The sequence below is a fragment of the Heptranchias perlo genome, chromosome 7 (assembly GCF_035084215.1).
Source record: "Heptranchias perlo isolate sHepPer1 chromosome 7, sHepPer1.hap1, whole genome shotgun sequence".
Classification (NCBI taxonomy): Eukaryota; Metazoa; Chordata; class Chondrichthyes; order Hexanchiformes; family Hexanchidae; genus Heptranchias; species Heptranchias perlo.
In genome coordinates, this window is record NC_090331.1 from 49584582 (window position 1) to 49609688 (window position 25107).

General features: G+C 37.7%; 1 protein-coding gene across 2 annotated transcripts in view; it reads right to left on the bottom strand.

The window, feature by feature from the left end:
- The window catches only part of LOC137323302 (glutamate decarboxylase 1), a 53829-nt gene extending 29638 nt beyond the window's left edge, over positions 1-24191 (bottom strand). Inside the window, exons 1-12 of one of the 2 annotated variants that reach the window (XM_067986794.1) lie at positions 24098-24191; positions 21090-21152; positions 15303-15461; positions 14589-14831; positions 10541-10631; positions 8728-8840; positions 7351-7466; positions 7167-7246; positions 6963-7017; positions 6645-6761; positions 6489-6553; positions 5439-5517 (exon numbers count right to left, since the gene is read on the bottom strand). In XM_067986794.1, the coding sequence (XP_067842895.1) occupies positions 5439-5517; positions 6489-6553; positions 6645-6761; positions 6963-7017; positions 7167-7246; positions 7351-7466; positions 8728-8840; positions 10541-10631; positions 14589-14831; positions 15303-15461; positions 21090-21152; positions 24098-24179 (1263 nt within the window). In that variant the 5' untranslated portion in view covers positions 24180-24191. The remainder of the gene's footprint in view (positions 1-5438; positions 5518-6488; positions 6554-6644; positions 6762-6962; positions 7018-7166; positions 7247-7350; positions 7467-8727; positions 8841-10540; positions 10632-14588; positions 14832-15302; positions 15462-21089; positions 21153-24097) is intronic. The other variant, XM_067986795.1, reaches the window with a different exon arrangement.
- Positions 24192-25107: the final 916 nt, after the last annotated feature.

Here is a 25107-nt window from a genome sequence, read left to right on the forward strand (position 1 = left end):
ATTCTACAATCTAGGGAATTCTGGAAAATCAAAACCAATGCATCCACTATCTCTGCAGTCACCTCTTTTAAAACCCTAGAATGTAGACCACCGGGACCAGGGGATTTGTCAGCTTTAAGTCCCATTAATTTTTCTAAAACTTTTTCTTTACTAATCTTAATTACTTTAAGTTCTTCACTCTCATTAAACCCTTGGTTCCCCACTATTTCCAGTATGTTGTTTGTGTCTTCTACTGTGAAGCCAGATATAAAATATTTGTTTAACGTCTCTGCCATTTCCTTATTCCCCATTATAATTTCTCCTGTCTCTGCCTCTAAGGGACCCACGTTTACTTTTGCTAATCTCTTCCTTTTTATATACTTGTAGGAGCTCTTACAATCTGTTTTTATATTTCTTGCTAATTTACTCTCATATTCGATTTTCTCCCTCTTTATCAATTTCTTGGTTGTCCTTTTCTGATTTCTAAAACCCTCCCAAACTTCAGGTTTACTACTCTTTTTAGCAACATTGTAAGTCTCTTTTTTTAATCTAATACTATCATTAACTTCTCTAGTTAGCCACAGTTGGACCACTTTTCCTGTGGAGTTTTTATTCCTCAAGGGTATGTATATTCGCGGGGAATTATGAATTATTTCTTTAAATGTTTGCCATTGCCTTTCTACCATTATATCTTTTAATCTAATTTCCCATTTTAAGGTCCTCAATACCATTTTCTGTCCAGGAAAGCAAGTAACATGCTCTTAAGCCTCTAAGCAGCCATCTGAGTGGTGTGCAAACATTGCCCGAGTTGACTCACCCTCTCCTTTCCCCTCCCTCTTTGTGAAGAAGCAGTTTTGATCATTGGTGTATCCTTCATATGACCCTTCTGAAATCAGGGCCACTTTGATGTGAATTATGGCTACAAAGCAACAACCCACTACTCTATAGTGCAGTTTGAAGGTATATGAATATACTGCACTACTAACCTGCTCTCTGTATTCAAAGTACTTGAACCCTCCTTCCCACTGTAAAAATAATTTAACAAACCAAACTTCTACATGGTAGGGGGTATGACTAATTTTGTAATTATTGTTAAGCGCTGTGCAGGATACGCTATTTTTCATCTATCCTCACATGAGGAAGTAACTCTGCCGATGTTATATACAGGATTTATCTGGGAGTAGCTTCATAACACTCTAAAGAATCTTGATGTGCCCACAACTAATATCGGCTGATGTCAAAAAAGCTGCTCCTCGGTGCAGTGGGAGACCCAAAATGGTCCGACTATCCACAGGATTCTGCAATGGTGAAATTAGATACACCTCCAACCAAGCATATTTTCTTTTTGTTGGGGAGAGGAGAAGCGAGAGAATAGTACTTTAGATTGGAAGTTGCTCCTCTTACAATTTTCTGTTTATTAAATGTTAATTTTAATGTGAAGCTGCAGTGTTCATACTATTCCAAATGGAATTTTATTTATAGAGGGAGGGGCAAAGAAGAGAAGAAACAAATGGTGTGGGTACTTGGGAAGATCAATACATCCTATGGAATGAAATAAGACTCTTGTGTAAGGTGTGCTAAACTTGCAGTTGGGTATGTGGTCAGGTTTGCTCCAGAGCAAACAAATGCCAAAATTAGCTTCCACTCGTGGCAAATATGATTCAAGCTGAAGTAGATTTTGCAACTTAAATCATTGTTTCATATATTAGTGTTGAGGCAAATAATTGGCAGATTAAAAAGCAACCTTGTGCATTTCTTTTAAACTTGCTACATTTGAAGTGCTGGGGAAGTGCACAAATAAAAATAATCATAGGTGCACTGAAAAGCCACTTTCTATTTGTTTTTGTTTGGCTAAGTAATGCTACAGGCGCCAGAATAGAGTGCTTGCACAGGCTATCTTTTTATGACAAAGGAGTACTGTATGTATCCGTTTCAGATAGAGTGATGCTGGTTGAAACTTTCTTTTGCAAGCAGTTCCTCCACAGTTTTAGATAATTGCCTCCAGTGCAGAATATACTTGCAAAAAGAAAGCTGAAGAAATAAACAAGTCTGACAGTTATGGCCAGAAGAAAGTCATTTCTGGCACTGACAGAAATACACAGCTACTCAAAACCAAACTGGTCACTACAGCTAATGGGCTTTCACAGCATCTCACAAGTTTCATTGAAGGTAACCGTTCTTTTCAAATATATAACTCCAAATCTTTCTGAAAAAATACTTAAACTACATTAGGAAAAATCTGAAATTCATAAATGGTGAGAATTTCTTCTGTCAATCACTATCAATTAATTATAAAACAATTTTCTTATTATATTTGAAACTAAGAGCAAGAAGTCAATAATTTAAGAATTTATTAGACTAGAAATCTCAGTCTGGCACTCAGTGAATCCATTGTACTAATGCCATTATTGGGCAATTGCTAGTTGACAGGCCCTGACTAAAAATATGGAGCATGGAGAATCATCTGGTGCATTCTTCTGTGGATACTTATTGAGTACATAGACATGCTGGATCATTAAAATAGTTCACTCAGTTTCCTATGCAGGATAGAAATTTGTAACTTCAAGCAGTCTGCACAGATTTTTAGTATTTTCTCCCATAATCATTAGGCAGAAACATTGGCTAAAGAGAATTATTTTACTGGAGCTCCTACCCTAACAATTAAAGCAACTGAACCAAGTGCCTAGCTACCATACTGAGTAATTGCTTTTTGACAAATGTTTGAGGAAAGCACTGAAAGGTAGCAGCAGAAGAGCTGTGTGTTTTAAGTTTGTGCCAGCCCAGCAAGCAAGCAGGCAAGGTAGGTCAGATTAAAGCTAAACTACATCAAGTGAGCTTCTGTTTTAATGGCTACATTTGGAGAGAAAGTGAGAGGTGTCTTTATTATTTTATGTACCAAGGAGAATAATGAAGTGCATACTTTGCTGTTTTATGCTGTTAACTGCTCATTTATTTGTTTTACTTAAATAAAACCATCTGCTGGTTTAGAGTCTGAGTCTTGGTCTGATTGGTATACATTCAGTCCGCCTTTCAAAGTGAGGACAATCACATTGTGCTGCATGATACATTTCAGTAGCTGGTGTACAGAAGAAAGGTTCTTTGCTATGATCTCTGGGTCTCACTTACCTAGACATTGGGAAGAAAAAAGTACACCACAGATTATAAGAGATGTAAGCTCCACTTAAGGGATTGGCCGGTGACTATGAACCCAAGAAACCAATCTAATGTAAAAATCCAAAAATATGACAAGCACTGCAGGCTTAGGTATTGGATTACCGGATCTCCCCACAGCAGATCGGCATTGTCCCAATCTTTCATCACAAGACATGTCACTGGGCAACTGTCAAGTCCTGGTTGGAACTCTTGCTAAGCAAACAACAGGTGCCAGTAGCTCATCTCAAGTGGCACGGTGAGCAGCATAACTCATCATGAAATGCAAGAGCACATTACCACCATTGTCCTGACCATATCATGGATATACACTACACTTCATCAAAATGTGCTTCCACTGGTTTGAGGTGCAGAGCTACAGCATCAATTGTTTGCCTCTTTACACCCCAATCAGGAAACCACCAAATGCTACTATATGAACATGTGTCCACATACCTAAACTTCAGATAATGCCTTTCAGCAGCTGTTATCCCAAGCCTGAAAGTTTCCACATCAGTTATCTGATAGGCATCCACTTTCAGTCTGGTAAAATGATCATAGCAGGACTACTTGCAATGGGCCAGCCACCATGTCGTTCTCTATGTCCTTGTCTAATGCTACCTACCAAGCTCACTCATCACCAACTGCTTAAGCCAGGTTCTTATGTAAGAGGCGATAGCAAAAAGATGAGCTTACCGTGAAGCCAGCTCTCCCTTCTGGGTGCTGATCAATAGGTGTCAGTATAAGCTGGACCTCTATGTACCTTCAATTTGTTCCCTTTCTTGCCACAAATCCACCTCACAGTTTGATCCTAATCACAAATGAAAACCCTTCCATTTTATGCTTTGGAGTTTGAACCATGGTGGAATGAAAGCACATTTTATATGCCACAAACTTAATCTGAATTGGAACTTTGCTGTCATTGAAGACAGATGAAAAAGACCAGAGCACCCAGAATCAGAGATACACATTGCACATGATTAACAAAGGAGAGGTCAAAAATGAATGATAAGAGAAACAAAGATGAGAGGCATAGAATAGTCAGGAGTGGAAAGAAAAATGAAGCAATACCATTGTTCATTATTTTTCCTAGTTAATGAAATTCTAGGGTCAAAATATTCCCTGCCTAGTGGTACAAGCACCACAACCCCTACAACGTTTGAGCCCTGGGAATTACTTAAAAAAGACAAAAAGTAATAGAAAATGACAATTAGACAAAAATAGACAAAAATAGACCAAACTCATTATTGGCTTTTATTTCAGTGCTAATCAGGCGAGCGATGTCAGTGCTGGCAAACAGAACACTCTGCACCCAACGACTGTATCAAATACCAACAGGTTGGATATAGTATGTACCAGATGCAGGTTAATGCTTCCTTCACCCCATCATCAGAACAGCACACCCTTCAGTGCAAAATTTCTATCCTTAAGTTATCTGCATTGCAATTGTGTCCTGAATTATTGGGAGTTTCGTGCTGTGAATCTATTCTCAAACTCATTTCCCTAAGGAGTCTTATCAGCCATGAAGAGACTTTCATCAGTTTGCGCTAGATTCAAATCCAGATCCCACAAGTAAAAGGACACTATACTAACCTACTGCATCATCCAATCTACAAATTATTAATTCAGCTAAATATGACAGGCACTCATACATGTAAAACTTTCTGAGTACTTGGCTGAGGATCAGGAGCTCAGAGAAAAAACTTAACCTGGAACCCTGCAAATTGGGTGGAATTAGTTTTGGGAAACTGGTAAATCTGAGAACAAAAACTTACCAGGACTGGGTTTTGTGATTTTAGCCCTCGGATAGGTTACCACATAACAACATGACCATCAGCAATAGGTTAAAGAGTAAACCCAGTGTAGAATTTCCTCCATAGCACAAAGTTCCACTCAAATTAAGGCAGTGCTCCCCCTTCAGGTCACGGGAGCAGAATTTTAAAATGTTGTACATAAAGTCTTCTCATAAGGCCTCTAGCCAGCAGTTTTGAACACACATAGGAATAAAAGGAGATCTATGACACATTATTCATTGTACACATTCCCCTTTACAACATGCAGAACTGTGTTACTTTTGGGAAGAATGCACAAAGGACCTCTTAAAGATATTTTTAGGGAAACAAAAATGTGATAGAATTTTTGTAATTCATATCATTCATCATTATAGTTAATTATGTTTGTTTTTAGAACTGTATACTGTGTAGAATTGTGTTATAACAAAATCTGAGTTACTTTTACTGTGCTATAGTAACTGCGTAACCAGAGAAACTAACAATAACTAGTTTATGTATTTTAATTCAAATAGATACCTTTTCTCGGACAAGAATAGCTGAACACTGTAACAAAACTCCCATCATCTTGTGGGGATTCCAAGTAACAGAATTGGCCCTGGAAGGAAAATCAATCTGTAATTACATCACATATGCATAAAGTATTATTAAAAATATTGAGTATTATATGCCCTCTTTTCATGATTGGTCCATCAGAACATGGTGGTATTATTGGCTGTGTCTTAGCAGAGATCAATCATATAGTGCAACCTGATTTGAAAGCAGCCATGTTTGAAATCATAGAATCATGGAATGGTTACAACACGGAAGGAGGCCATTCGACCAGTCAAGTCCGTGCCGGCTCTCTGCAAGAGCGATCGAGCTAGTCCCACTCCTCCGCCATATCCCTGTAGCCCTGCAATTTTTTCCCTTCAAGTACTTATCCAATTCCCCTTTGGGCCCTCTCATCAATATATGATCTAAACCTTTTTTTTGTTTTTAAATAAAACATAACCAAAATAATTATTAGCGTCTTATTGACTTAAAACAAGGAACAACTATTTATTTTTCCTCAGTATGTTATAGCTCCTGTTGATTCCCTGGTTTTATTTAAAGTAGATACAGAAATGACAGGCACAGAGAGAAACTCATTCGGGCTCAGAGAAAAACAAAGAAAAGGAGACAGTAAGAGTTACGGTTTGAGAGAAAAACAGACAGCCACTTACAGGAAGAGAGAGAATTTGTTTTTATAAAAAAATTCCCACATGCAATGCCACTAGGGTTACCAAATATCCAGGATTAAGCTGGAGTCTCCGGGAATTAAAGATTAATCTCCTGGACATTGCTGCGAGCAACCCAGGAGAAAACTCATAGGGGCATTAAAAAAGGTGTTTTCTCATTTTCTTCGAACACTTATTTATTAGCTATAAAAATATAGGAGATAGGATAAAAGGCTGTATTACTGGGTGGGGCGTTTGGAGGCCAGAGGTCATGTGATGAAACCTCCAGGAATACATCCAACCAGAGTTGGCAGCCCTAAGTGTCACAGGAGGTTAACTAGTATATATTCTTAGAAAGAATAGCAATTACCTTTCAATACCATTCAGTTTATGGCGATGCTTTCTGGACATCAGAAGCCCACCTCCCCATGCAGCCTACAAATAAGTGAAAACAAAATAACTAGTACAGTTTTGCAGAAATACAGATATTGAATTTTTAAAGTTAAAGTTTAAAAACAAGACTTACATCAACATGGAGCCAGAGGTTATACTTAGCACATATATCTGCAATTTCTTCAATGGGATCAAATGCACCATATACTGTATTTCCTGCAGTTGCATTAGCGTAAATTGGAATATATCCCTGTGTAATTAAACAAGTTTATTTTATTTTTCTTACATGCCAATTTGGACAAAATGTTAAAGTGTGCATCGTAAGTTTCAGTAGCATGTAATGAACAGTTGGAAAACAGAAACAGGCATTAACAATAACAAAAGAGTCTCTCTTGTAACCCAACTGAGGGAAGGGGCGTGGATCATTGGACTTAAACATATACACACGCACCTTTTGTTTAGCTTCAATAATTTTTGATTCCAGATCAGCAGGCATTATTTTTCCCCTGTAATTTTTTCAGAAACAAAATACATATGAAAACCATAATCTTCAAAGCTGGAAAATCAGCAAATCATAACATTATAATGTTCCAGTCAAATAGAGTTTCTTTTAAATATCAATGTTTAAAATTGATGGCAATATCCTGAATTGTACCTTTCATCACATTTTAATAAAATCACATTGTCTGTTCCAAATCCAAGTGCAGCCCCAGCCTTCTTTATTGAATAATGACTCTGCAATACACAAATACATTCAAAATCATTTATTTTAGAAAACTAAGCACAAGCATAATGAAAGAAATAATTTGGGAATAAATGTTAGGAATCACATAACTTACATGCTCTGATGTAAACAGTATCAGTTTAGGAGCTGCAGCCATCCCTTTGACTTTAACATCTGGGAAATACTTGTAGCGAGCAGCCATTATACTATACATATTTGATATAGCCCCTCCTAAAAAACAAATTAAGTAGCAGCATTTTAAAATCATCTTTCCAAACATTTGCTAATGGTACTGCTTGAGAATTTCAATTTAATATATGATATTACTGACTCTATGATTCACTTCATGGTACCTGTTAAAAAATTATTTCCATTTTCATCTTAAATGGAAAGGCAGCTATAAATATTGACAACTGATTTGAGCGTTTGTAGCCGTAATCTGTCCTAGGGAGGGGGTGGGCTCTGGAGTGAACTGCTTCCTTGAACTACTGACCCAACCTTGATGCTACAATTAACAGTAGAACTGTTAAATCAAAAAACAAATATAGGTGGGACAATGGAAATCAAATTTCTCTGAAAAACTAAATTTCATGGATTCCACGTTTAGGTTCATCTAAACAAGCTTTCCTGAAACTATCAGTGTATAAAGTAATGAACTAGTTTGAAATGTAACCCTGTTTAAACAGATTCTTTTCAATAGAACAGTTAGTGCTCCCCTCATACAGCACTCTCCCGTCTTCACTATGGAATACAATGACTTCTCCACATGCCTGATCGCAAGGGTTATAGAGCAAGGATCCATTTTAATTAATGACAGACATGTTTTTAAAAGGGAGAAAAGGCAAAACAGAGAGAGAAAAAAGCTGTGAAACCATCTCACACTAGAGAAGGCAAGAAATATATCTGTGGAATCATTTTCAAAATTTGGCTATGATTTGGCTATGATTTCTGACAGTGACCAGGAGTCCCAAGAAACCACCATGACCACAATGCTTTGTACTGACGCTGAACATACCATAGTGATGACATTAGGTAAACAATGTGACTGAGAACACCTGCTCTAAAGAACAAACATTGCATCAAGCTGAACTTCTAGGTTGAAAATCTAGACTATATTTATTAATTTTAGGTGGAAAGCGCATTTTTAAAAATTGTCAAAATTTCCATTTGAATAAAAAAGTAGGATCTTAAATTTTGATGTACAGAATGTTGCTTATGCTGGTAAATTTAAAGTACCTGTTTATTTTTAGTCTAAGATTTCTATGTGTCTTTCTCAATTTAAACATCTATATTGAATTATGTTAAAGCTAATACATTGAAAATAGGATAACAGTATGGATACAACAACTGAAAAATGATTGTCAAGTTGGAGTTGTTGCTATAGCTAAAATTGCGTATTTACTTTGACTGGCTTGACAGCAAAATCCATTTTCCATGGCTAGACTGTTACAGATTGAAAGCCTTACCAAAGTAAATCTATCATATTACCTACCAGGTGAAAAGATTCCATCACCATCCCCATTGGGCCAACCAATTATCTCTCGCATTTTCTTCAGTGTGATTTGTTCCATGAGGACAAACACTGGTGCTATTTCATATGTGAACCTATGGGATAAGTATCACATGTAATTACTCTTCCGAACAACCATTTCATTTTTAATCACAATGCTTTGATGAAAGTCTGTATGTCATTCATTTATGACCAATAAATCAAAATTATTCCCAGGTACGGATATTTAGATCACAATGAAATACTTTCTCCTGGAAGTAAAATACAGGCATATCTGCCATTTATCCAGTGCAATTCAATTAATTGTATTTTAATAAAGGTCCAACACCACAATATATCACTTGAAAACATGTCATTGTAAATAATGTACAATGCCCGTTATTTGAACTCTCAGACAGTCCACAGAACAGAATAAATATAGACAAGAAACCAACAAAGATAATTAAGAATATTGAACTGGGTTGCAAAAATCCAAAAGCAATTATTCATGTAAAATTATCCCAATGATGATCCCCAAGGACAGTTTTGTTTCTGTAATACAAGGCAGTCAATAAGTGTCAAATGTAATTATAAATGATGATTACCTAATAACCAAAAGAGAGAAATGCAGTCAGCCTTTAAGTAGATGTGAATGGAAAATGCAGCCTGTACATTGAGGGAATAATCTGATCACGCTTTAGCCTAATTCTTTCAAAGAATGGATCACTAGGTGATTTAATGTACAGTGAAATGAGTCAACAGTACCTAGTGAATAACAATAATGTGTATTTATATAGTTCCATTAAAATAATAAAACATCTTAAGATGCTTCATAGAGGAGGAGCAGATGCCAAGCAATAGAAGAATTAAGAGAGGAGAACAAAAATATGGTGAAAAAGATAGGTTTCAAGGAGGTATTTAAAGGTATAAATAGAAGCACCAATGCTGTAAACATTTAGAGAGGGAGTTCCAAGATTAGATTAGAGCCAAGTGACTAAAGATTCTGGAGTGAAAGGAGGGTGGGATGCATAGGAAGTCAGAGTCAGAGGACTTGAGAGTATGGATAGGGACATAGGCTTGGAGGAGATTGTTGAGTTAGGGAGGGACATAGAAAGGACTTAGAAATAGCGATGAAGATATTGATTTCAGTGCACTGGGGGACAAGGCACCAATGGAGATTAGTAAAGAAAGGAGTAGTGGCGAGAAGGACTTATTGTGGGATAGAATGGGGCAGAATTTTGGATGAGTTGCAGTTTGTGTAAAATGGAGCTTAGGAGACCAATGAGGAGGGCATTGACGAAGTCAAGTAAAAAGGTAATGGAAGTGTGGATAAAGGTTAGTGGTGGTGGGGATTAGGTAGGAGTAGGAGTTGAAGTGGGCCATGTTGCAAGGGAAAAGTAGACGGCTTTGGTAATGGATAGGATGTAGGTTTGAGCAGACCACTGAGGTGGCAAACTGCCTGGTGCAACCAAAAGGAGCAGCCAGGGAATGGGATGGAATGAGGGACAAGGATGCAAAATGTTTGGTGGGAACTGAATAGGATAGGTTCAGTCTTCTCAATGGTCAAATGGATGAAGTTATGGCTCATCCATAACATCCCTCACAGCGCCAGTAAAAATTGCTCTTGGGGCAATCTGTATCACGACAATATTGTGAAGAGGGTCGGATGGCTTCAAGTCGCGGTGATAAACCTATTCATATCTGATGAACTGTAACATTCTTCCGAAGACCTGTGGAGATTAATTTAAAGTATTTTCTTTTGTGTTACAAACTGCTTGTAGTAGAAAAGTGGAATGAAGTGCATTCCTGAACTTACATGTTGGTATTAGCTGTTGACGTAAGCCATTCTCCGGCCAAACCGATAATGTCAAGACCAGACGACAGCTGGTTGAAAAACCGAGGATGCCCTGCGGGAATTTAAAATAAAACATCAAAAAGTGCAGAAAACAACCTCATCATTTAGAGGGCTTCAGTCCAATTTCTATTGGATTTAGGTTCCCGCCTGGAACTGATTGCGTCTCGCTAACCTTGGCTAACATTCCAGATGTATTTTATACAGAGATGACCTGTGGTGACTTGTCTTCTGTACACCGACAACGAGAAGTCTTTAAATAGACTGCCAAATCACCCACTATTTCTGAATCTAGATATAAATTTGTAACGGGTGGAAAACGACTTGTTCTAAATAAAATCGTTCGGGGTGAATATAAATCTAGCGTTTTGCGTGTGTAAAATGTGTGTGTACCCCAAGCTTTCTGAAATTTTAAATTTAAATGTCAGTTTTGTGAAACTGCTCTAAAAATTGTTGGCAGAAATATGAAACCCGGCGAATGATTCGGCGGGTACCCGAGTCCTTCACTTCACCAAAGAAATTCGTTTACCAATCTGACAAAAACCTTGCCATTAGATGCCATTTTCTTCGTTCTGGAGTTGGTGTCATTTGTTGTACCCATACGTATTCCCATCAAAGATATTAACCCTTTTCTACGTTTTCTGCAAGGGGACATCAGTTCCTATAAAAGTGTGTTCTTCTACACAATGGTAAACGGAAGATATACTTTGGAAATCTAAAGATAGTACAACACTGTTCAGAAAAATGTGGAATATTTCCACCAATATTCATTACACGTTGCATGATTTTCTCAGCATGAAGTTATTTAAAATCTTGCCCTAAATTACCCACTATGTTATATCACCAGCATTTTGCCTGAAGTTAATGTTCAAAAGTGTTTAGACAGGAATTAAACAGCATTGAAAATATTTAAGCATCTGGAATTTGAATCAGTCGGAGTAAGCTCGAGTTCAAAATTAGCGGAACTGGAGTCTTGTATTTCGCTTCATCGGTTGGGTCGAAGCGATCGATTCCCGTCTGGGGAAGACGGCTGCAAAGTATCGATTCCAAGAGACCCTACAAGGTAGTCAGGTATTGAAAACTCTAAACGACAGTCAGAAACCCAGTCATTCGCTATTGTTGGGAAATATTCACTACAATTTATCCCTTCGCAAAGCAATTGTGTCTATCTGATTCACGTCAAATCTCGCCTTTTAATTAAGAGTATATTGATGGAATGGTCGTTCGATAGGATAACCGAAAGGATAATCGGTGCTGCGTTGGGTGATAATCACGTTTCCTTAGAAATAAAATAGTACACTCAAAATCAAATTTTGAATCCCCATTAGCTATTTCCTTTTTTGCTGGCACGACTGTTGCATTTACAGGTCAATGACTCAATATACAATGAAGTAAATCTGATTTAAAATTAGTTTTTTTTCTAAACTGGCTTTCAATTAAACGCATATTAAATTCATTAGCCTTTATTTACATGCATCAATGGGCTGCAGCAAGCAGCTAGAATTCTCGTCGCGATTCGTGGAATAACGCACGATATTTGTGAATATCGCAAAAATAATACTTGACAAATATTCAGCTCCGAGACTTATGTTATTTCCTTAGGAATAAAAAGCTGTTAAAACGTGAACCATGAGTACGGGAATGTACCGTCAACATTTCGGTCAGCTCCAGCTCAGGAGTATTACATAACTTTTAATTTTAGAATATAGTTCTCACAGTATTTATTTTACAAATGGTAAAGAATACAGAGGCTTGGTGATTAGGACATTTAAATTTTGGCTTATCGATGGTAAAGATATTCGACTCCTATATATATAGAGGAACAAATTTGTATGTTCACCCTATAGCACAAGTTATGGTGTAATTACCTAATCAGATCAGTTCCGCTGATACTGTAATGTGTGGGACACTAACACTCCCATTGTTGCAATTTTACAGCTGGAGCTAATGTGTAACACGGACATTATTGTACAATTTACGGGAAAGGTTTCTGCCCTTTGACGCGAATTGCTCGCAGTTTGAAACATAGTGGCTTGTTTTATACTATAAAATTGATGAACTGGGGCAGTGATTTATTTAGTAGCCAGCCTAGTGAAGATTGCCAAAATATGTTGCTTTTCTTCTCACCTGATAATTTGGAAATGCCGGATTAAATAATGCAAAAGGCTTCAATAGGAGATTGACAAGAAACAATAGCAAAGGGCTTGCAAGACACGACCACAAGACACGAACCGATCCTTCCTTTCTGTCACTATTCTTGACAGCACCAAGTGTTCGAATATCAGAAATACAGAGACAATGAGCAAATAACTTAGTGTAAGTAGCTCAGTTTGATACCAAAGTATTATGCAAATCAATATCGCTATAGCTCCCCTTATGCGAGATGTGCATAATGAGATGTTTAATATTCCATTATATTAGGCACGGTCACCAGTTTGAAGACAGCAGACAACACTTGACACACTCGGCACTCCGTTTTTGCTTTTTTTGTTTGGGTAACTGTTCGAAACGCGTTATTTATTCACAATCATAAATAGGGTCCTGTCTCGTTGCTGTGGTCAGATCAGGAATTTCACGTTTTTATTAGCTACAATACTTTAATTCCAGAGGCCAGCCTAATGCCGTGATCTGCCTGAATTGCAGTATACAATGCTTACAAAAACTAGTTGAACACTGAAAACGAAATTTGGCTTTAATATACAGTAAACAGATACAATTAGACGTAGAGAAATCTATCGCCCGGTTCTGAGGAAACGGAATAAAGCAGTGACATGTATAGATCACCGTCACGTTACCACCAGTCAAACGGTTGACTGCGCTTAATTAATTACAACGTGATGAGTTTCGGAATGAGTAGGTTGTAACTGTACGAAATTATATCAGCGGAGATCATTGAACTGCCGAATCTTTATATCAAACCAAACAACCCGCTAAGAGAGAAATGCCCTGGTTAAAAGATAGCTAGCAGCTGAGAGAGAAAAATGATCAACTCACGACTCGTCGCTGGGCCCTCGGTGCGGGTGGGGAAAAGGTATTAAGCGTGTTCTCCTTAAATACATCTTTTGATTAATTGCCAAAAACTGAGAATCTACTTCCAATGAGAAATAATTGCCGTTCCGTCTCATTACGATGTCAGATCTATACTAAATGAAAATTAAGGTAATATACTTGATAGAAAGTTCTTGCAGCCCATTATCCATGTGCGTTAGTTCAGTTTATGGACGGAACTGCAATCGTTTCTGCTATTATTCACCATAAGGAAATGCTACCTACTCAGTCGGCAGGAAATAAAGTGACTAATTATATTCTAGTCAATTTTGGTAATTTCCGTACCATGTCAATCTTTAGATTTGGTGATATATAGAAGTCATATCGTGGTCAACAGCCAGAAATTAATCTCGCCTCCACACACGAGTGTGACCAAGCACCTTAGGACTAAGCAGATCAGTGAGTTATGGCGAGCTTCAGGACCAAGATATTTATCTAGCTGATGCCCATACTATATTCTATCTATCCCACGCATTTTAAAATATGGTTGGTTACTGGAGACAGAAAAACAATCCAACAAGTCCCAAATCATACACGTGGTATATTCATCCATTTGACAACTGTAGGCGCATAGAATCATCACCACAGTATAGTGTGTCTTTGTTGCATTTCCTGAGGTCGGATCTCTGCCAAGATCATTTGGAATCGAGTAGACGTCTCAACCACATTTATACCAGTGACCAGTGTCCTGTATTTGCGCCCTTCACACAATAGAACAGAGCGCACCCAAAATACCTATTCGGTGGCAACATCGATTAATGAGGAGTTCGGAATGACCTACACACGGTGCCCATATACAACACATCCCTGACTATATGACAAAGAACGAGCATTTTCTGATGGAGCACTAAAAATATATAACCTTGTGCAAAATGATGATTTTAAGGCGAGTTATAGACTTAAAAAGTTAATAAAAGTTGGCTTTAACATTGAAAATTGTTATAAGTGGGTCGGAGGACCATACCTGTCCTAACGCCATATTTAAGCGTGTCCCTGCAGTCCACCAATATCTGCTCAAGAGATTCAGGATTGTCTGAAAGCTCCAGGTTGAAACCCTCTATTCCCTCCAGCAGCTGGTGTGGGTGATGGAAGTCCAGAACTTTTGTGGACCTATCGAAAGTTTTTTTGATGTAATTGAGAAGAATGTCGACCACTTCCAGAAGGAATTGTGTGGTCTGCTCTTCTCCATTTTTGGCTGGTAACAAATCTGGAAAACACATTGCGCAAACTTATTCCCGTATGACAAAAAAAATGAAAGCAACAAGGTACGATCTCCATTACTGCAGGAAAACGCAGATTAAACCAGCGATTTTTTTTTTACATAACACACTATTCCTTCAATAACAAAACTTGTATGAATTCAATTGTTGGAGCACAAACATTATAATATTATATTATAATATTATATTCATACCACCCATTATTAAAGAATAAATATAATCAATAAACACAAACTCCAAAAAACCCTCTTAAAAGTATCTAGATTTAAAAACAAGAATTGTGATTTTTTTTCTCCAGGAAACGTGGTAACATGCTTAGGAACTCGAGATTAATACGATAAATTCAGCATTGCACGCGTGATACACCAACAATTGAAACATAGCCTATTTCCATTGCACACGATTATTATATCTACAGCTAAACTGTCACCAAAGCAGTTATTTTATTCATAAATTACCTCTGGCGTAGAGATTGGAAAAATCAGTCTCCGTGTGCCTGAATCTCGAGTTCCTATCGCTGTTTTCACTGGTGTTCAGGTTCTTGGAGGACTGGCGATCCTTCAGTGAACTCACGATTCTGCTTTTATCCTCAATGCTGTTGGTTCTTTGCAAAAAACCTATATTATTGCAAGAAAGATTGGTTAGAGATGGTTTCTTTCCGCTTCCAAACATATTGTATTGTTTTTGTCTCGTTTACAAGTAATAACAATGGGATGTTGAGTAGTCTGTAGGAAGATTGTGCTTATTAGATATCCACTGTGGCCCACAACAGAGAATTTATAAGGAGTATTTGCCCGTAGGAGGGTGAGGTCACAATGTCGTCAGCAAAAAACCAACCATGCAAAAACAAATATTCGTTATTTAGTGCACTGGTAAATTCTTGTTAAATAAACCCGACATCTTTGATGGCCAAAAGCAGCCACTAGAAGAAAGCAACATATGAGTCAAAAAGAGCCTCCGGCCAAAGTTTCCAGTCTGTCAAAGTGAAAGGAGCGATGATGAATGAAATGATGAAATCGTGTCTGCTACCTTCTAATATAAATCCCAAGTGTTGGAGATCTCGAGAATCATTTCGAAACTGATCGATTGTTCAAACTCAAACTGTATTTTCATTACAGTTAGGGACTAATCCTGACCATATTTTTTCAGCATAGTTACTAGTTCAAGGCACAAATACCATTTCGGTCGTGACATTATTCTAAAAAGCAGTTCTTTGTCTTGAGTAAGGAAGTCTGATCTTTGATAATGGATAACATTGAAACAAAACTGTTTCAAATGTGGGTAATTTCAAACATTGCCAGAACGGTGGAAAAATGCTGCACTAAATGTGAAAGACCAGCTCCACGAATTTTTGTTGCATCTTAGCCCTAGGGCCCGATTCTAATCAGGACTCGCTGAAACAGAATGAAATCTACCAATTTAAGGCAGCGGAGTGCTACTCCAGCTCAATCCCGCACTCGTATTTAGCAGGTCGGCCAGAGAATTAACATCTATCTGTTTTTTTAACCATTGTGCGTTTGACCATTAAGCACTTTGATTTTATCAGCAACGTGAAAACGTAGTTTCTATGTAAAATGTTCAGAGCGGATCGGCTTATGAGCAGGGCGAATTGTATATTTTTCTTTCCGTCAAACAAAAATGCTCGCCTTCTATGAATGCAGGTAATGGTATTATTGACATAATTGCAAGTAAAGCCTGTGCAACATATACGTATAACTCAAAATACCCTTCTTTTCAGCTGCATGTTTCTCAGACCCAATCATTAATTCTGGCGTTCATTTCTCTTAGCCAGCCTTCTGTTAAAAACGGCCATTCTATATACAACTCATCTGCCTTAAAGGTGCCAGCCTAGTCTGTTGGGAAATATTAACCTAACACGACGTAACTAACCCGACAAGAACCAATGCTGCTCATCATAATTTATCCAGGCAAGAATGCATTTATGTTGTAATTTTGGGAGCTTGTGCTCGCTGGCGGTGCTATCTCAGAAAACAGCGAGGTGACGAATAGGCTTTTAATAAGTTTCCCATTAATCTGTTCCCAGGAGGAAGGCGGTGCCTGGGCAGATAAGGCTAATGAATTCCGAGAAGTGAGGCACTGCAAATCCACGATACCAAACCCTACCTTTTTATTCTTCTCAGCAATTAGGATTTTTTTTGTTCATAACGGTAGTATATTTGATAAATTCCGCCCTCAAAATAATAATCACTGCTATGGAAGAGTGATTAACTCAGTGAATATAATATTCTATAATTAGACCTTTTATGAAAAGCTTTTTCGCCATTAAACAGCATAATGAGAGCATCTTTTAAAACCTCGGGTCTGTTTATGATATTCCCTTTGTAAAGCACTTTGATCTACGGCTGTAAATTATAAAACCAGCATCTCGTCTCCGCAACTTAAAATGTTTGAGAACATTACAAATCGTTTTCTGAACCGGCATCACCAGCTGAGGGCAACAAAATAGCAAAATCTGCTTTTCATCAGCAGCGACCAGGTTAAATCACCAAAACACTAGTATAAAATAAGTGATCCGGTTATATGCATATTCAAGGCTTATATAAGAATGCAAAGTTTGGAGATGGTGAAGGTTTGTGTATGATCTGATTAATTCCAACCTATTAAAGTCACGGTGCATCTTACCGCCAGACGGCGCAGTCTACCGACACGCAGTCCTCACTCTGGTGACCGCACTCGCGCCGCTGTTATTCTGTACCGTCAGTAACCCGATTTGTGTCCGAATTAATCTTGCTAAGAGGTAAAATCTTCCACTCTCAGTTGCAAATTTCACATCGCTACACAGCAAAGCAATACAGTATTTGGCGGTACTGTAATGGAGCATCAAGGAGGAGGACCGGGATAGAATAAACAGCGGGATGTAGATGAGTATTGCATTCCTCATCATCAGATAAAGACGATTCACACTACAAAACTTTTAATTTTTGCAATAACAAAAATTTTTGTAAGCCACTTGTGACGCAGATATTTCTTAAACCAGGAACTGTCATAAAGCGTGCAGCTTAAAGCAAATCACCAGATACAACTTTTCTGGGAGAGTGGAAGGATAGATACCCATGGAGATTACACCTGTGTATTTGGAGTGTACTTGTATTGAGCTGCAGTCCAAAGCACAGGTGTTTCTTTTGGGCTGGGAGGTAAGGTTTAGTCAGGATCATTATTTTGCTTCAGTTGAGGGGTAAGGTGAGGAGCAACAGTTTAGTCTCAGAACCAGACGGGGAACACAGAGAATCCGAGTCGCTAGCTCTAGAACATCACAGTCAGAGGTCTGGAAGAAAGTGATCAAGTTGATGGAATGATGCAGGCTAGAGTGGAATCCTAACAGGGGGAAGGAGAAGCGCTAAAGTCTCTTTCATATTAGCATAATTGGGGAGAAGTCCCCAGGCTCCCACATCGATAATGAAGAAGAGACCTTGACAGTTGGGCAGTTAGAGTGTAATGCAAAAGCCCCATGGTAGTTTAGGCAAAATTTTATATTCGTATACTGTTGCTAATGCATCTTCGCCGATCTCCTCACAGTTATAGCATTTTTAAATTTATTGCCCCTGAATTAATTGTGGCAGATTAGATTGTTTATTGTTATTTTTTGGCTTGCTGAGGTTGGGAGTTCCTTTGTAAATGATAATTCTCATTGTAAAACTATATTCATATGATAGCCGCAAATTCACATTTATTGTAGCTCGGAAGCCTACTTGAGTTAAACATTTACATATTAACAGGACGGTAGTGTTCAGGTTGAAAACTTGCGTTTCTTGTTAGTGGTTACTAAAGCAGCGTATTTGCACCTTTTTCGGGTATAAACATAGCTGTAAATATGCTGTCATTTTATGTGAAAAAGAATAATTTAAGAATGCATTAAATTGGTAATTTGGTATTACCTAGCAGATAAATTGGTTTAATGAATTGTAAATATTAACTCTGGGGAGTAGCATTTAGTCTGGATCAGAATACAAACTATATGGCTTTCGGAGAAATGCATCATGCATAAAAATAGAAAACTTGGAATACATCTTTCAATAGTCTTTGTAATTTGTTTATTTAGAATGTTCTACCTAATTATTTTATAAATCTATTCAAAATAGAAGAGAACGTTTTAATTAGATTTTTTTTGCTCTTTTGTAAGTATAAATTATGAGAATAAAAAGGACATGAAGAAAACATTTAATATTGAACACAAAAAACGCAAGAACTGTAGTGAACTGAAATAAAATACAGTACCGCTTTATTTTATTTTCCAGTATTTTATTTCGCATCATTTTTGAGGTTTTTTTTTAACCTTGCTCTGTGCCACACACCATCTGCCAACGGAGCGTTCACACAGCAACCCCGTTCCTATAGTTGCAAGTGTTAATCTTGTCCCATCCACTAGGAGGAGCACAAGAGTGACCAAGGTGACTCGATTCTGTATTAACACCTGAGTTTGGTATGAAGGGAGTTCACAAGCATTAATTCACGCCCTTACGCTACACTGCACAGCGGTTAGACCGCAAATGCATCATACATAAAAATAGAAAACTTGGAATACATCTTTCAATAGTCGTTGTAATTTGTTTATTTAGAATGTTCTACCTAATTATTTTATAAATCTATTCAAAATAGAAGAGAACGTTTTAATTAGATGTTTTTTTGCTCTTTTGTAAGTATAAATTATGAGAATAAAAAGGACATGAAGAAAACATTTAATATTGAACACAAAAAACGCAAGAACTGTAGTGAACTGAAATAAAATTTGTAATTCTCCTGTTTCCCAGTGAGTAGCTTTAGCTGGAAAACATCAGTTGTTTATAGCATAATTTTTCCACCTTCTTTTAAAAGTACAAGCAGGATGAAGAAAAGTATGAGGAGAATATCGCTCCGCAAAATTTAGGGTGAAATCGTAACCGACAATTAATTTAAAACTACAGATATATATCTTGTTTATTTTTGTACATCAATGAAATTATTTTTGGGGAAAGGCAAAGTATATTCAATGGAAGGAAGGTATTTATTTAATGCACAAAGTTATCTATGTGGGGTGGCTGCTGTATATAGTCATCTTGCTCCCTTTTATTTTGGAGCTGTTTTACTCATATTTGGCTTGTTAACGCCATTTTATAGCTTAACTGAAATGACTTTTGTGTATTGTCCAGTCCTTTGATTTCTTGACAAATCTGCTCACCAGCTATTACATTGGCTGCAGCTTTGCACCATTAATTAGCATATTTGACTAGTGACCTTTACCACTCCAGGGAATTGATAATCTAGGCTGACGTTTCTGTGCATTACTGAGGGAGTGCTACATTGTTACAGATGTTGTTTTTGAGATGAGGCATTAAAGGGAGTCCAGTGTGCCTGTTCAGGTGGACCCAAAAGATCCCAGAACCTAGTCCAAGAAGATCAGGGGAATTCTCCCGGTATTCTATCCTATCCCATATTTATTCTTCAACCAGCACCACCAAAACAGATAACTAGTCTTTTATCTCATGGCTGTTCGCGGGGTCCTTGTTATGGGCAGATTGGCTGCTGCATTTGTCTATAAATCAACAGTGACTATATTTACAGTCGTTAGTGACTAAAAAGTAATTCATTGGCTGTAAAGCGTTTTGGGACGTCCAGGGGACCTGAAAGGAGCTATATAAATGGATTTTTTTATTTCTTACCCATTGCATTAGTCAGTACTAAAAAGTGAGTACATTTTTTCAGTTCTGACAAAAGTTAAGGTTTTTCTCAAAACCTTAACTTATCTCTACTGTCTTTTTTGGCAGGTGAATAGTATGGCCGCCCAATAAATGGGACATGGTATCAAATAATTCCCATCAATACAAACTATTCTGTTCGCAGTGGATTCGTTATGTAATATGTGTGTGCTATTTAAAGTTAGAATATTTATATCATGCCATTTAGGATTAGAAGTTACGGGATTGAATATTTTCCGATCACTGGCTCCTTCTGTAGTACGTCTTAAAGGACTCAAAAGCGGAAGAACTGGTAATACTACTGACATTAAAGAGGAAGCATAAGATAAACATTGTTTTTTGTAGTCTAAAGTGGCGCTTTTATACTGTTTAATAAAAGCAACGCATTGGAGAAGCCTCAAAATCCACCAATAGGGCCATTTGCCGACTGTACCAATGTTAGACAGAGCCCGGTTGTCTAGCCTGTATGTCGATTTGCCCTGATATATCAACGTTACTCAAATACCCCTTTAAAAATCTGTGTTTGTTAACGTCAAATACAGAAGTACGTACCGCAGATCTTCAGTCCAAGTTTTCTTGTACAGCCGTGGGCAACTCCGCACCAAGTGTCATAGGCTGAAACAGAGACAATAGAAAGACAGTAAAACATACAAAGCCAGATTGTATTCTTTTGTAAAGTCTGTAGACATGACCATTTGAGCACATTCCCTGACTTACTGTATTAAGCATGCAATCAGTTGACTATATATGTAAAATAATAAATCGCGATAATAAAGCTTCTAAAATCCAAGAAAAGGATTTGTATTTGTATAGTACCCTATCATGTTCTCCGAAACGCCTCAAAGCGGTCTACGTTACATTAAATGTCATTCTGAAATGCAAGCAATCTAAAATGAATGAAAATCCAAAATAAGCAGTCTGAAATCCGTGTACCATTCTATTAATTAATTGGCGCACTTGGATTAATTTATGCAAATAAACCGTAGATTTTTAAACATTCAACGCCGTGAAAGCATTTCACATCATTTTGCGTTTCTCGCACTTTGTTGTGTTCCCTTAAATTCCAAATAGAAACATCAGTTCGTCCGAGGATTGAATATCTAATAAATGTTGGCACACATCTGGCAAATTGGAAGCTTAAAACAAACCGGCATGAAATGGGGTCGGAAGAGTAGTCCAGGAATTAATTGGCTGAAAAATGGTATTTGACCAGCTCCGATCTGCATGACTAGCCGTCAACCAGCGAATATTGCACTGCTTTGCACGAGTTTTAACAGTCCACATAATTCGTTTTTTGCAAATACTCACCTCTATTTACATTTGTACATTATCCTATTATTGTATCAGTTTTTCGCATATTCATGATTCATGCAGCAGTTTATTTCAAAATCTGACCAAGTAATACGCCTATTACGCTGGCTGGGCAGTCCTGCGTAGTGAGTTACAAGGATCGTTGTGTACATTATATACTCGAGAATGAAATATGTAAAGTGAGGACATTTATAATCATTAGACTTATCAAATATTACAAAAATGCTCTCCACGTAGTCAGACTACAGTGTGCACGTATTAATATATTTTGAATTAATTAATAATTACCAACGTGCAGTATATATTTTTGCTTAACCTTAACGGCTGAATGAAATGGCAATTTGGAAGTCTCTCCCTAGTCTGGCAGTTCCATAGCCAGGGTTTATGAGGCGTATAAACACTAATAGTATCACAAACCAGCACAGTAGCCACGCAACAAAAGAGAAGGAATAAAAATAATGTTAAACAACGGTAAAATACGAAAATAATTTGGAGAAAGTTAATATATACGAAGGAAAATGTCCAACGTTGGTTGGAATGGGAAGATTGATATTTTTAAACAGATTTAATACCGTGGAAGAAATAATTAATTAGCATTAATAAAATAAAAATGCAAATTACAATATTAGTTTCAGTAGTTCCATCTATATGCGTTGCAAATGCACCTTCGATAGAAGGCGATATCATTTATCTACATTAACAAGTAATTAAAATGCAGATTTCAGATCTGTGGATTAGTCTCGGCAATAAAAATATTTCTGCTTTGATTTCCTAGGTATTGAGCAAACTGCGGCAGTAATGCATCCTAATTTTCCGTGATTGTCTCTTTCTCAGTATGGTTGTGGCAGATGAGCACGAATTCTCTGCTCTGCTCTTCTTTTGGTGATTTCTGTGATTCTGACAGCCCCGGTAAAGCCTCCTCTTGACACTTGTGTGAAAAAGCACTGACACACAAATGCGCCTCAGGTCAGTGACTGGGAGATAAAGCATGCCATGGGCTAATGATATAGGGCTAGGACAAGCAAGAAACACGATTACAGGCGAAAGGACAAAAATACACGCGGTGTACTCTTACATTTACTGACTCTTAAATTCGCCACACCAGAGCGAGCATTTATTGACCCACTTACTTTCCTATTAATGGTGCCGTGAAATACAGTTATATCGCTCTGCCTCGTCCTTGTATTTTAAATCTTATTTTAACAAGTAGAATTAATTTGGTTTAATGCATAAATTGTGTATCGGAATGGTTGACATACTTTTTTCCTGAAAAGTACGAACATGTGATTTGTGTCTAGATAACTTCACGACTGGGAAAGCTTTAATATATATTTATGTGTGCGTGTGCAATAAAATATGAAGATATTGAAATAAAGCGGTGAAGTATCAACTCCACAATTCTAATGTTTGAAAAAGGACTGTCAAAAAATAAAAGCGAATTCTAGGTTATTCCAATGTTTCTTGGCAGATGGAAAGAATAATCACGCCTGATAGCGTCTGAAGCACCTTCAGGGCAGAGGCATTACACGTGTAATGATCGCAATGCCAGTCTTTATTTCTGGCAAGTTTTTCTTTGTCAGTGTCGATTATGTCATCGACTTGGTTTTTTACCTGATGTCAAAATTGTTGAGGCAATGTAGTAAACTGATTAGATCTATCAGCGCCATTCTCATCCTTGCCAGTTCAATAGCTCTCTTTCGTTCGCTGTATGTCGTCGCAGCTATTAGCGAATTCATAAGAGCTACAATTAGCTGCATCAGCCGCCTTCGCTTTCACTTTTCTATAATTACACTTTCACTCAGACTCCGCACTAAAAGGGTTTGTGATAATGAGCAAAGTGCATTTTCATAAAATTGCTAAACCGCCCTGAAATTACTGCTTAGGAGGTTTCTTTTTGCATTCAGCTGCATGCTTATTTCCACAGGGCGTGAAAAAAACACTGCAGCCTCCAGGTGTTGTAACTAAAAGAATAAATTAAAATAAATAAACTGTCTGCACTTTAATAAACATGGCACACTTAAACATTCCGCTTTGGCAAATTATAACTATTTAGGTAACAGCATTGGTGATGTTATTGCCGCTTAATATTATTTAAAGTACACTTTTATTAATTAAATTTTTCCGAGGAAACGTTCGGGTTTTGATATGTTTTGCATTGTTCTTTCTGTCGACAGAATAACAGTTAGGCCCTTGGGTAATCTGGTTCCATTGTGTAAAATTCTTCTTGAAATTGGAAGGAAATCACTTACTTGTGCTTCTGTCCCCCGGCCGTAAATTTGTTGAATTCGAGTCTTGACTCGCACCAGAGGATGAAGGAGCAGAAGATGCCATCGGTTCTGACAGCCGCGGAGTCCTTGGTCAAATGGGGCTGACGCCTTCTGTAGAATCCTTTCTTTTCAATGTGAAGACACAAAGTCACAGGTTTCTGTAAGGAAAATAATAATAAGACAGCTTTGTTAGTTTTTTGAAGCCCGTGTGTGTCTGTGCGTGCGTGCTCGCGCGCGTGTGAGAGAGATTGGTTTTGAAACCAGTCTTGCGCTTTCAAACATTTCACTTTATTAGCATTCAGGGCGCTAAAGTGCTCCCATGGAAGGTAGGAGAAGCAATGAATCGCGCCGGCACAGTCATGTCTCGCGTAATCGCAAGCAGCATTAAAATCAGTATTAGTGGAAAGGTATCAAACAATCAGGACTAGAACCCCCTTTAAAAGGACGAAGCTCTATAGGCAGACATGTTAATGGGATAGCGCGGCGAAATGTTTAGCACTTCTGATGTAGACCGAAGGTCTCATTGAAGGCATTGATTGAAATAATTTCTATTGCCTTTGCTTAGCCGCCAGACATCCTACATTATGCACTTGAACAGTAGCGTTCCAGTAGGACTGTGTCATCCCATCACATACATTGCATCAATTGTCAGTCAACAATGTAGTAATGGCCATTGTCATTTTGAATCTATTTATGCAAAAAACTTTTGAATTAACCAACCGCAGCGACCGAGAGCAGAGAGGGTCTGGCATTGTTACATCTAATGTGACTCCTGTATTGTCCAAAACGATTTGACCGAACTGTAAAATAAGCAGTCAACTGCTTCAAAAAGAGCCTTTCGGTTAGAAACCAGACAATGAAGAAGCTGATCTGACGCAATGTACAAGTCTTACTTATAATCAGCTACATCACAATTATGTATTACTAATATTGTAACCATCCGTCCAAGCAAAATTCGTGGTATAAGCGATCTTTCGTACAGTGATCACTCA